The sequence below is a fragment of the Oryctolagus cuniculus genome, chromosome 10 (assembly GCF_964237555.1).
Source record: "Oryctolagus cuniculus chromosome 10, mOryCun1.1, whole genome shotgun sequence".
Lineage (NCBI taxonomy): Eukaryota > Metazoa > Chordata > Mammalia > Lagomorpha > Leporidae > Oryctolagus > Oryctolagus cuniculus.
This window is the reverse complement of record NC_091441.1, coordinates 87,445,644-87,462,765: the sequence shown is the minus strand read 5'-3', so window position 1 is coordinate 87,462,765 and position 17,122 is coordinate 87,445,644. Positions and strand designations below refer to the sequence as shown.

Genomic DNA, 17,122 nt, shown 5'->3' with positions numbered 1-17,122 from the left:
TAGGGGGCTTAATCCATCATGCCACAAGGCTGGCCCCAAACTCCATTTTTGCAATAAATGAACTGCAATTCTAAATACTTAGCTTAATGATAAAAATTAGAGTGATAATACCTAAAGTTGTCAAGGATGCGGAGTAACAAGGACACTGATATGCCACTGGTGAGAGAACTTGGTTCTATGGAAAACTGACACCAATTTCTAGTAATTAACATACATTTATACTATGACCCAGCAATTGACATGCATAAGGAAATCCATGACAGCATTATTCTTAATAGCCCCAACAGCATTTTAATATGCATACATGAATTGTGGTATAGTCATACATCAGATTATTATACAACAATGAAGAAAAACAAAACACAGCTATGCCCATGATATAAAATGAAAGAACTTGTATTATGACTGTAATGATATAAGGCTCAAAACAGGCAAGTTCAATTGCAATACTAGAAATCAAGCTACTTGGGGCAGGCATACGTTGCAGTAGGTAGTTGCCACTTGAGATGCCTGCATCTAGTATTAGAGCACCTGCTTCCAGAGCTGGCTACCCTGCTTGTAATTCAGCTTCCTGCTAACGCGCAGGCTGGGACACAGCAGGTGGCGGATCAAGTACTTGGATCTCTGCCACTTACGTGGGAGACATGGATTGCATTCCTTCCTCCTCGATGTGACTAGGCCCAGCCCTAGCTGTTGCAAGCATCTGGGGAGTGAACCAGTGGGTGGAAGAGCTCTTTTTTTTCTCTCTCTTCCTTTAAAAAAATGACAATAATTTTTTAAAGTGTATTAAAAAAGAGAAATCAAGGTATTGGTTACTTTTGGTGAGCAGGGTGAATATGGAAGTTGGGAAGGGGCTTGGACAAGGAACACAGTGGGGCTGCTCAGGAACTTCTGTGTCTTTCTTAAGATTTATTTATTTATTTGAAACAGTTAGAGAGAGAGGAAGAGAGACAGAGAGAGATCTTCCATCTGCTGATTTACTCTGCAAATGGCCCCACTAGCCAGGGCTGGGCCAGGCCAAAGCCGGGAGACAGGAGATTCATCCGGTCTCCCATGTGGGTGCAGGCGCCCAAGGAGTTGGGCCTCCGTCCACTGCTTTACCCAGGTGGATTAGCTGGGAGTGGGATGGGAAGTAGAGCAGCCAGGGCTTAAACTGGCCCCCATATGGGATGCCAGTGTCACAGGTGGTGGCTTTACCTGCTCTGTCACAATGCTGTCCCTGTGGGCCTTTTGTCTCTTGATCTGTAGCTGTCCCACAAGTAGGTTCACTTTTTGATCAGTCACTGAGCTGATTGAGCTCAGCTCAGGCTTTGCATACTTTTCTGAAAGTACATTATATTTCAATTCAAAGGCATTAAAAAGGAAAACAGAAAGCTCCAGATACCAACAACAGTCTTCCCAGCTTTGCACTTGGGGCAAGGCTAAGTGGGGGTCTGACCCTGGTCAGGGCTTCTCTCTCTGAGCTCTCCTGATGTCATTTCCTTCCTTCTTCAAGAGCTGCCACACCAGGGCATGCTGTTTAACAGGATGCTCAGTGGGAGGCAGTGGTGACTTCTCTTTCGGAAGGGATTATTTTTTGAAGTTCGTTTTGCAGATACAATCTTTTCTCACTTGGTTCTCTTTATGCCTCTAGGATCCAGCCCTCTGGTTTGCTATCTATCTCCATCAGTCTGTCTCCTCCAGGGCTCCTGCACGTTTTCCTCCTTCCCTCAACTCTTAGACACTGGGCAGATGCTCCCTCTCCACTTTGCCTACTATTTAATAGATTGTAATCATTGCAAGAAATATGCTTTCATTTTGCAATTCAAAAATATACCAAAAATGTTTTTTAAAGATCCTGACGTTGCCACTCTGATTTAACTCCAAGCTATGAAACAACTTATTTTTCTTACCTGAATGATTTAGCCCCACCATTTGTGTTACTAGTTCTGTGCTAGTATCTCTGGGTTAATGCTTCTGCATGGGGCTTGGCCACCACTGGGCAAGTTAGCTTAAACTTTGACCTTAATTTCTTCATTTACAATGGAGATAATAACAATCTTCTCCGCTTACGGTTGTGTGAGATTTAAATGAGGAAATACAGACAGAACACCTAGCATAAAATAGTTGCTTAATAAATGGCAGTTCTGCTTTAAACTCACTAAACACAGTTGAGTTGCACTTGCAACTCCAGGATTAAACCCAGTGGGACACACTCTCTAGAGGGGTGGATTTTTTTGGACAACTGGTGACCATTTTCCCAGGTTCTGTTGGAAAAGTAGTCTCCGGCAGCACCAAAGGAAGGTCACCATGGGTTACTGAGAGATACACACAAAGCAGGCGAGGCTGCAAGATGTCCTATTTCTTATAAGCCTAGGTGATTACCCAGCCAATAGTGACTGGGGACGGAGCGGAGTCCTCCATAGCTTAGAGAATCTTGTAAAATGCTTTAACAAATATATAAGAATCATATATAATTGGCACACACTTTGTTTGAATGCAAACACTGCTGTTAAAGTGGTGCTTAAAAACAGTTTGTTGGCCTTCTCTTCGTACAGGAGAAACATTTCTCTCGTTTACACTACTCACTTGCTTAGCAAACCCTTATTTATCCTATAAGGCAAGCATAATCTGCCCAACATGTCCAAATGCCCACAGATTCTGAATGAGTGAAGTCGGAATTCAGGGAATCTCAGGCAGACCCCATCCGTGTTTGACAGCGACCACTCCGACAGCTCAAAGAACCCTCCCAGACAATGCCCCCCACCCAGCCCTCCATTCTCCTACCTCTTCTGGCTTCTGTATTTCAGTTCTGGCTTTTGAAGGAGACAGAAGAAAACAGACTCAGACGGGTATTCTTAGGACATTTGAACTGTTGTTTATTGAGGAGCCACAGTTTTCCACACTTTCATAACTGTAGGCTTTATATAAGGCAAAAGCAAGATGGATCCACGACTTTACACGGAAAAGAACTAGCTCTGCATCTGACCCCGGGGTCGTGCAGTGACAGATCAAAATGCAATGTACATGACAGATATAAAAAACAGTGTGGACCAAAATAATTTAAATTATGGTTACAGTCTACTGAAGGAAATATCCGTATCTTATTATAAACACATTTATAGTCTAGGATTGTAATTTAAATATTCCATTTTTTAACATACACAGTTATTGAAACATAAAAGCAAAATGAAACATTAAATAGGATAAACTTTGACAGAAGACAGTTGCTCAGAACTGTGCTTGATGTTAGGCCACGATAGGATCGCTCCCTTCCCGTGGCAATTAGGAGAACCAATCCACTGGTACATAGTCTTCATGGCTAACTAACTAGAGAAGTCAAAGGATGGATTAACAAGGACACAAGGGGTCCATTTTTTAATTTTAAGGGAACAGAAAGAACTAAAAGTTTGCTGCCGGAGCCTTGCCTTTTTTTTTTTTTTTTCCAAAACACAAAGCAAATCTATGTGCCTTAATGACTTTACTTATGTACTCATTGAAATAACTCATCCACAGACGGGAAGCAAAGAAGTGCCTGGTGTCCTCATCCTCAGATCCACTGACCATCAGTGCACACGAGGTATATGAATGAAGCTTCAACTGCTGATAACAGGGACACACCTAGCAGCTGGCCTATGTATTCTCCAGGAACAGTATTTAAAGAATGGTGCTTCATATTGCTTGTAAACATAGAGACACGGAATCAGGAACTCAGGGAGTCAAAGGTCATTTGCTACTCTTGGGACCACATAGCTAAGATGACAATTGTATTGGTGAATGCTTCATGGTCATGAGAGTTGACAGAAAATTCCCTAATGGGGTTAGCTAACAGACTAAGGACATGCATTGATTACAGGACTCTATTCTCGTGGACTGTGGGACCGACGGGCTAATCGTCTTCTTCGTCTTCCTCATCGCTGTCCTTCATGCTGATCCCCTGCAGGCCTCCACCCTCGCTCACTGATGCGGTGGCTTCCTCCACAGTGAGACGGTTCCGGATGGTTTCGTAGGTCTTGCTGTTTAAGGTGGAGTCCAGGACCCCTTGCAACCGGAAGTCTCTATAGGTTTTCTAAGGAGGGAAAAGATGGCAGTGGTAAGGGAGTTCTTGTGTCCATGCAGGGAGAGAAGGGGCACAAAGCAGGTGAGGGCGTAAGAGCTTGGACTCGAGGCAGAGTGTCACACGCCATGCATTGTGACACGTGAGCCACCACGCTCAGATTTCACTCGTACTAAAAGCCGAGATTCATTGAATGACAGAAAATGAGAAATCGTGACAGGATAAACTGTATTAGATGAGACAAAGCAAAGAACATAAGCTTGTGTTTATTCAGTTCCACAAAGGGAAATGTTCCATAATTGTTTTGGTTCCTTTTTTTGGGGGTCTGTTTTTTCTCGCTTAGGTTAGTATAATATAAAATGATAGACAGTGAAAGGGGCTATAATTTATAAATAATGGATCAAGTGATGATGGTATTTTGTGATTTCTATTACAGTCTGGCCTTTAGTATTTTTGCATCTCGTTAATTGCATGAGCCACATCCCCCCCGTCTCATGCACAAGATAGACATATGTATGTTGGTATATGAGACCCATTACGGGCAGCAACAATTATGGGAAAGATGTTGCGCTAATGCCTCATCAATATGTTGCAGGCATGTGACTCATTTCTCATCTCCTTGGGAAAGAACTGTATCTATTCCGTTCACAACTTCATGCTCTCAGGGAAGAAATTTGGCTCTTTTTCAAGAACAATGGTTTGGTATTACTATACCACAAGTTCTTTCTTTGTTCCTTCGGGCGATTTCTCTCAGATTTCCGTAGGTATCCCAAGGACTGTTTTTCTAGAAATCCCTTCGTGTTAATTGAACATGACCAGAAGCATCTGGCTGTTGTCTACTTCCTAGTTCTTTTTTTTTTTTTATACAAAGGTCTCTATCTACAACTCTTCTCATCACACTGCATATCATTTCAGCTACTGCTTCTGCTGTTTCTCTTACTGATAGGAGAAATTTGCTAACGGAGCAAGAGAGGGAATAGTAACATACTTTCATGCCAGTCCCCCTTTTATTTGTTTCTAATAATGCACCAAATGCAGTCATAGTGTTAACGATCACAGGGTCAGCTCCTTGCGAAGGCTGCATGTTATAATGACAGTAGCCTTAAATGCCGAATGCAGTCTGATTAGTGATGATCCGGCATGTAAGACTGTGGATGGGATGACCACATGTCTCCTCTCCCCAGTTTATGCTGTCTGTCCCCACCCACGTGGTTATTCACAAAGCCTCCTTTCCCTCTTCAAAGTAACCTGGTTTAGACACTGAATTGTAAGCTCAGCCCAAATTAGGGGTCTAGCTGCAAGCTTTTCCGAGGAGGAAGAAGATGCTACGAGGCTACCTGAACCGGTGTCACCTGGACAGGGAAAGGGAAGGGGCTGGGTAAACACTAGGCATAGCAGAGATCACAGTCTGGACCACTAACTTGCATTTTTGTCCGCTTTTCAGTTACTGATTCTGTTGCCTCTTAGAATTAGGTAATCATTGCTGGAATACGATGGCACAAAGAGTGGTAACAAGTACTGGAGAATTCTCCCCTTCATTTACATTCCAGAGCAGTGTGTGTCCCCACAAGACTCTCAGAGTCCTAGGGCGGGGACCATATCTGGTCATTTTTGAATCTGCTACTTGGTCACAAATAAGTAGAGGGGCTCACCTAATATTTTCTCTGTGTTGGGTGGATGAACAAATGCTGGCTGAATAATGAATGAGTGAATGCCAATTATCTCTGGAAACGTGCCGTGGAAAAGGAGACTTCTGAGTTAAGTTGTTGGTAAAGAGGAGGTGAATTCTGCTTCGTTCCTCTGTGTTGTGCTGTTGATTTGGCCGGGCTGGCTTTTAGTAAAAGTGAAGGGGTTCATTTGGAAGTGGCATTTCTGTGTCCCCTCTTTGTGGTTCACATTTGTGTTTTTTTTTTTTTTTCATTTTTGTTGTCCCCTGCCCCCCGCCCCCCCCCCCCCCAGCTTTTGGCAGAAGCCTAAGATTAAATCATCTCGCTGACTTTTTTCTTAAAAAAAAAAAAAAGTAATGCTATTCACAACATAGATCTGGAAATAGCAGTAATGAGAAGATAATTTGGAAATATTAAAATTATGTCTTCTTTTCGTGTCTTCTCAGTAAGGATCAGAGAATTTCCCCCAAAGCGTATGCCTACCCAGAAAAGTGGGATTCAAGTTGTCAGGCCATGGCTAGTGAGCTTGCTTGAGGAACCAAAGTAAAAAAAAAAAAAAAAAAAAAAAAAAAACCTGAAAATTCCATGGAGCCCCTGTTTGAGTACATATGTTTCCTTTTTGAGAGCTGCAGCAGGCTGCTGTCTGTAACCCTCCCTGGGCAGACGTATTGTGAGATCAAATGCAGATGATAATAATTCTCCTTAATTACACACGACGGAACAGTAATTGGTTTTAAGTTAGCACCGGGGTAGAGGAGCACCTTGAGAGAAACAGTGCTAATCCAAGAGAAACTAAATCAGAGTGGGTGGGGGGGTGGCTGGAGTGGTTGTGGGGGAGAGTTTTGGCAAAGTGCTAAAAAATAGCAATTCAGCTCTGTTTATTAAAATATTTTAAAGGAGGCTTTGTGCCCGCACTGAGATTTTTTTTTTTTTTGGCCCACAAATATTTTAAAATCCTCTATGGTGAAGCATCAAATGGAAACTGAAATGATCAAAAACGTATTTACCCCCTTCTGTGATCTTATTATTTCATGTAAACCACTCAGATTTCACACTGAAATAATTATCGTGAGTCCAAGGCACACACACAAGCACAGGGAAAAAAGGTACTTTCAGGGTATGTTATGTCACCTTTGTGATCCTTTGATTGTATACACGCATTGTGAGAGCAAATACTTCAATCAACCATGAGGACAATATAGACTTGCATCCTGACAATGATCACAGGACACACTTAGAAATAGCTGGAGGTAAATATTTCTATGAAATTAATGGTGGCAGAATTTGATTTAATTAAGCCATACGTGAAATTGGTAGCTGATGTGATGAGAATCACGACACCAAAAGCCAGCTTCTCAATGTCTAACGCAAGGGGTGTGATGGCCTCTGTGTTTTTTTTGCACAACAAATACATAAGGTATGTTTCCAACCCGGATCGTGGTACCCATTTGCTTTTCATTAAATTTTCCTTTGATGCTGGAGTAATAAATTTACCACGCATCGCGAAATGATTTCATAGGTTTTCTTGTATGAGATACTCTTTTAGAGATCATCTTGTTTGATACACAAACCAATATTTATGTTCAGGAAGTTCTGCAGCTTGCCAATGAAATGCCTTTCAGTAAGCTATTTGCACAGAATAATAATTCTATTTTCTTTTACCTTCACCATCCTAATTAGTGTTTTCAACTGATAAATGTGAAGCTGTAAGTCCATCCGATCCGTCAACCAGGTGCAGATCACGTTCATGGAGCTGTTGTACCATTGCTGAAAAAAGAGACAAAAGTTCTCCAGCCAACACATCATGGAGCGTTAGTAGGGCAGAGAGGGAAGAGGCCTTCTGCATTGTGAGAGGACACAAAACAGTTAAAGAGAACCGGAGGGCACAGAGATCAAGGGACATTAACGCACACACAATCTCAGGGACTGCATTAGTCTAAAAGAGATCCGTTTGGACTTTAAATCTAACAGAGACCTTGTCCACTAGATCATTCTGTACCCAGTCAATCCGTGGAGACCATCTCTTGCTCTTCTGATTCTTTCTTGTAGTTGGTTCATCTGCTCTTGAATTTGAGATTCAACATAGTGCTGATTTCCTAACACCGTTGTCTCTCGTGCCCAGGGAGATGGGGACTTTTCCATCAATGTAAATGATGTCCCAAGCCACTTACCTCATGAGAGCTCCAGACCTGGTCTACTAAGCACAGTTCTGGGAATCAGGTTGAACCCTTAGGAATTTAGGGGGAAGTTTACCTTCATTTACCCACTGGGGACATTCCTGATAAAGATAGGGAGTGCAGGTTTCTCTTTAATGGCCAAACGTCTTCGGGCAGCGCATGTGTCCTTACGTTGGCTGTGCAATCTGTTTTAATCTTAACACCAAAAAATTATCGGCGATGAGAGAAAAAAAAACCATCTACAAATGAGCTCATTTCAAGCTGTTGAAATCATACTTTCCCTTAAGGGGGTTAAAATTTGCTTCTTGTCTGTGAAAAATGCTTGAAGCTGTGTCACTGTAGACTGCCACCCCTGTGGTGCAGGAAGTCTCTGGTGCAGTATAATTTTTCAGTACTGCTCATATATTCATAAATCTCACTCGGAGACATATGAACAGTGTTATGAAGTGTCAGTATGAAAAAAAAATCTAATCTTTTAAACTTCACCAGGTTTCATTACGCTCTGCCGCGTATATCAAACAATTTACAAATAAAATGAAAAGGTGTGGATGGACCTATATATTTATTTATAGGGCCTCTATATGAACTGTGCACAGAAAAGATGCCAAAAAAAAAAAGAGTGGTTAGAGAATTGAAATGATGCATCCTCTCATGCTAACCAATACACACACGCACACATGCACACACGCGCACACACACATAGCACACCAGTGGGGATTTGAAAAGCATAAATAAAAACATGTTTCTGATGGTGACTCCACCCTTTCTCACCTAAAGATCATCCAAAATCAGTTTATGCCTAACACTCACAGTTTTTCTGAAGCCTTGTTTCTGACTTAATTTCTTATAAAAAAAATTAATTTGGGTTTTTACTTGCAAGGTAGAACTGCCAAGTTCCACCTTGCAAGAAACGACACAGTCTCAGCCATGGCGTGCAGAAGCCCTCCTTTGCAATCTCTCATTTTGAGGCTCCTTCCCCAGCAGAGCCAACTGTGGCTCTCCTTGGAGCCCAGCCGCAACAGAGACCACACTACCCTAGTCGAGGCAGCACTGCAGCCTCACAGCCAACTTCTGCTCTTTTAAAGATCAGGGAGGCGAAACTGTCAGTTTTAGGAACCTTCTGTCCCTCCCCAGGGAGCAGGCGGGGTTGGGGGTAGGGATTTTTTTTTTTCCCTTGAGATTTGCACTTCGCTCCCTGAAGGGAGGGTATGTGTAGGGGTCAAATCGCCTCAGGCATGGACAGGTTTTCCCCTCTAGGGGTGAGAACATTTTATTGAAAATTATTATTTTTTTGGGTAGTGGTTGTTGGTGGGGGGAATGTTGTGGTTTTGGCACCTGCTGCCTTGGGATTCTGGAGCTTTTACTGCCACTGCATCTGGGTTTGTTCTCAAGGGGTTCAGGGCCAGGAATATCCCAGGGTCCCTGGTATTTCTGCAGCTCTACCTCATTCTTGGCAACTGGGAACCCTCTGTGCTCACCCCAGGCCTTGAATCCCACATTTACTGGCTGTATCTCATCTGCAATCTGGGGACTCAAAAACCTATCTTGAGATCCATGAGCAACCGCCCCTTGCCACTGGCCTTTAGGGGTTGGAGGATGACCTTCAAGCAACCCTGGTACCCTCCTGGCCAAACCCAGAAGCCCAGAGCCTCAGGATGGGTACATCTCAGGGACACAAAAGAGGAATGGGGCACTCTGGCTTCTAGGCAGAGGTGGCATTTTGCTTTGGCTGTGACAACAGGCAAACCGGCGCTGGCTTCTATCACTGCCAGCAAGCCTTGTGCAACATGCCTTTTTCTCTCTGCTGAGAGACGTGCCACCTTTCAGGAAAAAAAAAAAAGCACCTCCCCCCTTCATTATATGTAAGCATTTCCCATACTTGTAAATGGATTTTGGATAGTGAATAAAAATAAAAATAAAAATAAAAATAAAAAGGTGGAATGCTATCAACACTTTTCTTGTGCTGCTGAAGGGGGGCTGGGTAGGAAATGCATACAGCAATGGATCAGTGCATCGCATACAGATTCCCACCCCAGGAGAACAAGAAAACCCTGGAACATCCATGCTTTTCCTCCTGGATCTCACATCTAGCAAAAGAAGTGTAAAAAATGTATGATGCCCCATTGGCTACACATTTAAAGAGGCAAAAGGGAGTAAGTCGCTCCTTTCCAAACCTTATGCTCAGTAGATGAAATTGGAGGCACTCTTGGATGCAGCACAGCACTAACTTGGTTTTGCAGAAAGGCGCTTAAAGGCATTTGGATGTCAGAGACAGCAGGAGACACTGCCTTCTAGAACTTTAAAGTGTGAGAGGTGAGAGGGATCTTCCACATCCTCCTTGGTGGAGGTGGAAGTAAGGGAACTCTGAGAGGTGGAGGACTTTCCCAAGGTCACACAGTGAGTCCAGAGGGGCAGCTCTCCAGGACAGCCCCTGGGGTGGATTAGCTCATTGTCTGCCATTGCTGCTCCCTATGGGGATACAGTGGTGTGCTGGGCAGGAGAGTGGACCTTGGAAAGCTCTTCCTAACTATACATTCAGGGCTGTCAGACCGATAGAAACAGGCCATAGTGGGTTTATTTTATGCCATGGAACTTGGCGAATGCCACCCGCCAGGGCTTTTTCCCTCCCAGAAAGCTGTCTTTAGACATCGATCAACACGTTACAGCATGTCTGGGTTGTTCCTGCTCTTGCTCGTGGTGCTCACTGCGCTTATTAATCAGGTTTGCTTCACTTGAGACGGATGCTAATGCAGCAGATTTGTTGTGATTCTTCAAAAGAGGAAATTAATAAAACATTTTAACTTCTCCCATTTTGTTTTCTCTTTGGTTCAGATATGCCATTTCCAGAGCTCTCCTAACACCTGGGCATTACATTTTTGGGAACATGTACTCTAAATCTGTAGAAATAAGAACTGTGGTCTGTCGATAGATACACTCAGTGTTTAAGTATAGTCAGGATTACTTGGCTCAATCTCTTTAACTCAGGTATATTAATTTAAAACTTCGTTTTCTTCTAAAGATGCATTAAAGAAATGACATCCTCAGTAGCCTGGGCTCTTTTAAAATATGCCCTTTGGAGAGAGTTCTGTGAAGATCTTGGACTTGGGACCCAAAAGGACGCCCATCCCAGCTATGGGCAGCGGGATGAGGGCTGAGGACTTCTCTAGCATCCACAAAAGGATCTGAGGTTCTGTTGCAAAGCAGCCAGAAGGCTGGTCTCAAACTTTGCCATTTAGTTCCTTCTGCTCTCTGTCCATGATGTAGTGGTTGAAAACACAGGCCCTAAGACATACCTGAGTTTGTGACCTCGGGCAAGTTACTTACATTCTCACAGACTCAGTTTCTTGATCAGAAAATGGGGATTAATCAACCTTTCAGAGGCTATCTCAAAGGCTTTTTTGGGTGAGTAAATGAAATAATGCTAGCAAAGCATCCATCAGAATACTTGGCATGTAACAAGTGCTCAACAGCTGTTAACCACCTGCACCATCATTACCACTGCCATCACCTCTGTTGCTGCAACCATACCACTGCTGCTGCACCACCTCCCCCCACTCCACCACCATCCATCTTCTTTTCTTTTTTTCTTTTATCCCTCTCTCTCTCTCTTTCTCTCTCTCTCTCTCTCCTTCTCTATCTTTCTCCAAAAGAACAAGAGAGGAAGGAGATCAAGTTACCAAGGAAAGCCAAGTGGTAGTGGAGGAAACTGTCTCTATTGGCATCTCTTTGGAATTGTATGCACAAGTCTTAGAGGACATAGAACCAGCTCTTTATTTTAAAAATTAATTTGAAAGAGAAAGAGGGAAAAGCAGAGAGAGAGAGAGAGAAAGAGAGAGAGTGAGCGAGCGAGCTCAATACTATCCACTGGCTCACTCACTCACCAAATGTCCACAATAGCCAGGACTGGATCAGACCAAAACTAGGAATAGGAGACTCAATCCAGGTCTCCCAAGCATGTGGCAGGGATCCAATTATTTGAGCCATTTCCTGCTGCTTCCAAACATGCACATTAGCCAAGAGCTGGAATCAGGAACAGAGCTGGGACTTGAATCTAGGAACTCCAATGTGGGATGCAGGCATCCCCACAAAAAGAGTAATCACTAGGCCAAATACCCTCTTAGCAATGTAATTACACCTACTAGTCATTCCATGGTAGGTTGTCTCCCAGACCTATAAAATCACCTTGGGTATATAAAGCACATTTTAAACTACATAGACTTAGATTTGGATAATCCTTAAATAGCAATCTAGAGCATTGCTACAGTGACTGCAAGTGCAGTCATGCCATCATGACCTCTACATTTACTAAATGTAATTACCAACCTCCAACCCCAACATCTTGATGTTAATTTGATATCCTAGAGATACTACTGTTAATGGTACATTTTGTTTTCAGAACAAGCCAGTGTCATGTGTGAGTGGCAATGAAAAGGAATATAAGCAAAAAAGAGAACCATTCACCAGTATTTCCACATTCACTGATCACAAAGGTGATTTATCCCCTTAACTTATTCAAACCCCATCAGATCAGACCTTCTGTATGATTGTACAGTCTACTGTTTTCAACAAAGTGATTATTATTTTATACAATATCCCTAATAGATAATCCCATGCACACTTGTGAGTTCAATAAACAAAAAATAGCTACATATTCTTTGACCATCAAGCCCCTATGGTATACAGGCACTGTGCAAAAACATATTACAAATACTATACAATTTAATCACTGAATTGAACTATGTGGAGATTGATACTATTAGTAAATTGATTTTGTAGATGAGAGAAAATGGCATGGATAGGTTACAAAAGCAGCCCAGGCTCACACAACAAGTAAGTGGCAGGGTAGGTTTCGAGTTGATCATTTGCCACTAAATCTGTATGAACTGCTTGCATTCAGCTCAAAGCTTTAAAAAAAGAATGACCTGGTTATACAGAAACTCAAGTTCTGGGCATCTAGAATGTATGCTCATCCAGGCCTAAAGCCACGGAAGGAGGCTGTGTGTGGGTAGGTCCATGCTGTTGAACCTGTTTCCCTCAGGCCTGGGCATGGCTCCAAGTTGAGATGATTCTGTGTTTCATAAGCATAGACGGTTGCTAAATAGAGTGCGGGGAGTCAGGGACATTCCCATGGAAAGTCACTCAATAGCCTAAAAGAATTGAGAGATGAGAGATAACCATGCTCCTTCTCCCCACCTCCCACCCAGTTTTAACTAGAGAGCGAGAGTTTGAGCAAGAGAGAATTTCCACCCAGTGGTTCACCCCCTAAAACTTAATACGGCTAGGCTGGGGCTGGAGCTGAGAACTCCAAGTCTCTTACACAGGTGAAGGGTCCCAATTACTTGAGCCATCACTGCTGCCTCCAAGGGTCTAGGTTTACAGGAAGCCGGAGTCAGGAGCCAGAGCAAGAAACCGAACCTAGGTACTCTAATATGGGATGCAAGTGTCTTAATCTCTAGGTCAGAGCTCCCTGCTCCCTGCTGTGCACCCTCTGCAATCACTGTAGACTCGTAAGGGAAATGATCAGAAAAAGTTGGAGAGGGATGAGGGATGCCATTTCTGAGCCACAACTGCCATCTCTTTTCTTCTTTCCTTTAGTCCTACTTCCTCTTAGTTTGGATTGGTAACTCAGCAGGATCAAGTTCTCAGTGTGGGCAACTTGCCTTCAAGGAAAAACACAATTAGAAAAGTTGCCTTCAACACAATGAATTTTTTCAGAGTTTTAGAGATAGAAAAGTTGTAACACTGATCAAAATTTCAGTCCTGAAAAACTATATATCACAAATTTTCAAATGTCTAGTGAACAAGAAAAGCAAAATAGCAGTCTTTTAATAGCAAGGGGAAAATTAACCTGTTGTGAAAGTAAAGAAGTTATCAGGAGGCACATGAAGAGAAACAATTTTAGGCAAAGTCACAAATCTAGTAAAAATAGTGAAACAGTGTAGCCAAAAACGTGGTTTCTCTTGTGTGACTTTTTCTTTAAAGAGAAACTTTACTGAAGTATGAGGGGTCTTCAAGAAGTTAATGGAAAATGTATATTGTGAAAAATTATGTATGGATTTCAATTTTTTTTTGCATCAAAATACACTTCTTAGGGCTAGTGTTGTGGTGTAGTGGGTTAAAATGCTGCTTTCTACACTGGCATTCCATACGCATGTGCTACTTTAAGCCCTGGTTGTTCTTCTGATCCAGCTTCCTGCTAATTCACCAAGGAAGGCAGTGGAAGATGGCTCAAGTGCCTGGAACCCATGTTAAGGAGGGACTTCAACTGGAACCCGTATGGGATATTGGTGCTGCAGGTGGTGGCTGCTTAAAACATCTTAATGAAACAAAAACAAAAGAAACTTTTCTTTTAAATCAATTTTCCATGAACTTTTTGGAGTTCCCTTGTATATCATGCAAATTGTACTATATCACTTTTAGCAAAACACACACATATATACTCAAGAAAACATGCCTATAACTGAAGGTAATACTTAGCTTAATGGCATTAAAATAAGCTCCTTGAAAAGTTACAGTATTTGACCTAATAACCAATACCTCATTATGCACAAACACAGATTTCCACACACTTTTCTTTGATGAAAAAGTTGTGTCTCAGTCCAATACATCCCCTGCCTAAACTGATAGCCAATATTCACCAGGAGTTGACTTCTATTGTAAGTTCATTTCTAACTATGCATTTCCTTGGAAACTATCATGCTCAATTCATGTATACCAGGAAGGCAAAAGACTAAGCTCCAGGGCAGCTCATGGGCAAACTCTAAACAGCACAGCCATGGAATCTTTATTATCATCCATAGTTTCATTTTCCAGATGAAGAAACCGAGCCTCAGAGAGGTAAAGAAGTTTTGCAGCTGCTAAGATATGGAGCAAGGGCTCCAGAGTCTGAGAGAAGATAAAACCTGGTGGCTAAGGAGAACGCATTGATCCAGAACTCCTGGGTCTGAATCTTGACAAATGCCTTACTCACTCTGTGCCTCAGTTTCCTCATCTGGTAAATGCATTAATGATAAGGACTACTCAGGGTTGTTGTGGGGGATTAAATGAATGCTTATAGCTGTGCCAGGCACAGATTGAGGGTGGTCTGCAAAAATGTACCTGGAAAATGCATAGGGTAAAAACACTATGGATTTCAGACATTTGTGGACCAAAACAGAGTTACCTTTTAACTCTGATTCCCATGAACTTTCTGCAGCGAGCTCATACTGAGTGTTGGCCATTATCATCTGAGCTATGCCCTCCCAGGTTGCTTCACACAGAGGAAATCACGTGGCCCAGGTGTGAGCCATGCTGGATCGCACAACATTTTCTGAGCAGCTGCCATTCATCTAAAGACGTCTGATCGCACAGGTCAGTGGCCAACTGCTTCATACCTGATGTGCGCCTTTGGGCTGAAGGGACAAAGTGAATGCTGCAGGACTTCTACTTTCTCACTGGAAAGCACCCTTCCCCCAACCCAACACAGCCACACAGTAGAGAAACAGGCTCAGCATCTTGCCTGGAGAGTCTGCTGAAGAAATAACTGACATTCCACATGCTGGCAAGGGCTCAGTTTGGAAGATAATACTTTACCCACACCAGGCGACTAAGTTCTTCACGTGGTTGGTGGTGACAAAAGTGGAGTGTTACTAGTTAGAAGAAAACACAAATTCCCACAACCTATTTAAATGGCTGTAATGAAATACTGTAATGAAATATTTTACGTTTGAAGATTTCAATTTCTTCCTCACAATCGGGGTAATTTTAGAACCTGAGAAAATCATCTTTCAGGGTTTCTTTACACTTCTACCAAAGCACGCGCAGCTCCATTAACCTAAGCCACAATCCCACAGCCACATGGGTGACGTAGGTCTAACGATCGCCAGGGGTCTGGTTGTGTTGTGCGTTCCAATCAAAGATTCAGGGAAGAAGCCCTGGTATGTTGGAGCCGTCTATGCTAAGTGGGCAAAGCACTAAAGCATGGCACGCAGGTCCTAGCAACTTCCAGGGATTTGCGAGAGTTCCCCAAGACTGGACAAACATCTCTGAAAGGGCAAATCATCTGAATGCTCTCCCAACGGGCTCACTGTAGAATGGTGTGATCATTTGCCTGACGTGAGTGTTGCTGTCAGGAATGGAGCCTCCAAAATAACTGTTTTTACAAATAGGTATTTTCCAGTCACAACTTCAGGACACGGAGTGCAAAGCACAGAGCCATAAACAGACTCCAGAATCAGAGGAACCAGGTCATCAGAATGACCTTCCTGGCTGTCTCAAAAGTCCTTTCTAGTTGAGGGTGGCTTCTTGTTTAATATCTGCGATTCCTGGGATGCCGAATAACCCATCTCACTGAAGTCTTAACAAAGGGCTGGGCTGTGGCTCTTCAAGGTGCTTGTATGCTGATGTCTGGATCGCATCTCCCAAGACTTGCCAATGGAAGAACCTGACATCTTGCTGAATCGAAGCTCCGGTGAACACAGCTACCCACAACCTGGTGCTGAGAGAATTCAGCTACTCTTTGACCTTTAGCCTCTTCTCAAGAGGATGGGATACACTTAGTGCAAAACAAATACACAAAAGACTCAAATTGTTACTGCTTAAAATTTTTGCTTCCTCTAGAGGAGCATGGATATGAAATTTAGCATTCAGATACAATATTATTTTTACTCCGTTGGAAAGGATCTAGACAGTACTGTAACATTCTTTTATTAAAATAAGCAGCTATCTGTTCAAGATCAAATTACAACTCTCTAAATCTAAAACATGGAGAAATATCTACATAAATATCTACTCACCTACAGTCAGTTATTCCTTAGCATTTCAAACAAATGATGAAAATGATGAATCTGAATGAATTTCTGACATAACGCACTGAAGTCTTCTAATCCAAGTAAGTCCTATCGATATTATCTGCACAGGGGAAAATCCTAGGAGAGGTAAGAGCCCTCCGGGATCCTTGCTGAAAGTCCATCGAGCAACAGAATTTAACCCAGAACTTAGCTTTTATGGGTTATACAAGGGTTTCTTTCTAGACACTCTGTTTTTTAAAAAAAATTTTTTTTAAAGTTAACCTGCTGGTAGCCTCAGTAAGCTATAGAAGCTACCCCTAGCCAGAGTGTTAATGAATCTTTCTGGTTCAATCAGATTACATAAAACCCAATAAGTTACAAAATCCCCTTTTATTATTCCTGACTCCACGTCTCATTGAGGTGGGTGGGCACCTTGGAGGAGTGGTACGGCCTATGAAAGGGTATTCCCCTTAA

The 17,122-nt window shown here is 42.6% G+C and overlaps 1 protein-coding gene across 26 annotated transcripts in view; it reads right to left on the bottom strand.

The window, feature by feature from the left end:
* Positions 1–2,834: 2,834 nt before the first annotated feature.
* The window catches only part of CADPS (calcium dependent secretion activator), a 519,152-nt gene continuing 504,864 nt past the window's right edge, over positions 2,835–17,122 (bottom strand). For all 26 annotated transcript variants that reach the window (XM_070050647.1, XM_070050650.1, XM_051851510.2 and 23 more), the window contains 2 exons: positions 7,366–7,470; positions 2,835–4,048 (listed from right to left, as the gene is read on the bottom strand). In XM_070050647.1, the coding sequence (XP_069906748.1) occupies positions 3,869–4,048; positions 7,366–7,470 (285 nt within the window). In that variant the 3' untranslated portion in view covers positions 2,835–3,868. The remainder of the gene's footprint in view (positions 4,049–7,365; positions 7,471–17,122) is intronic.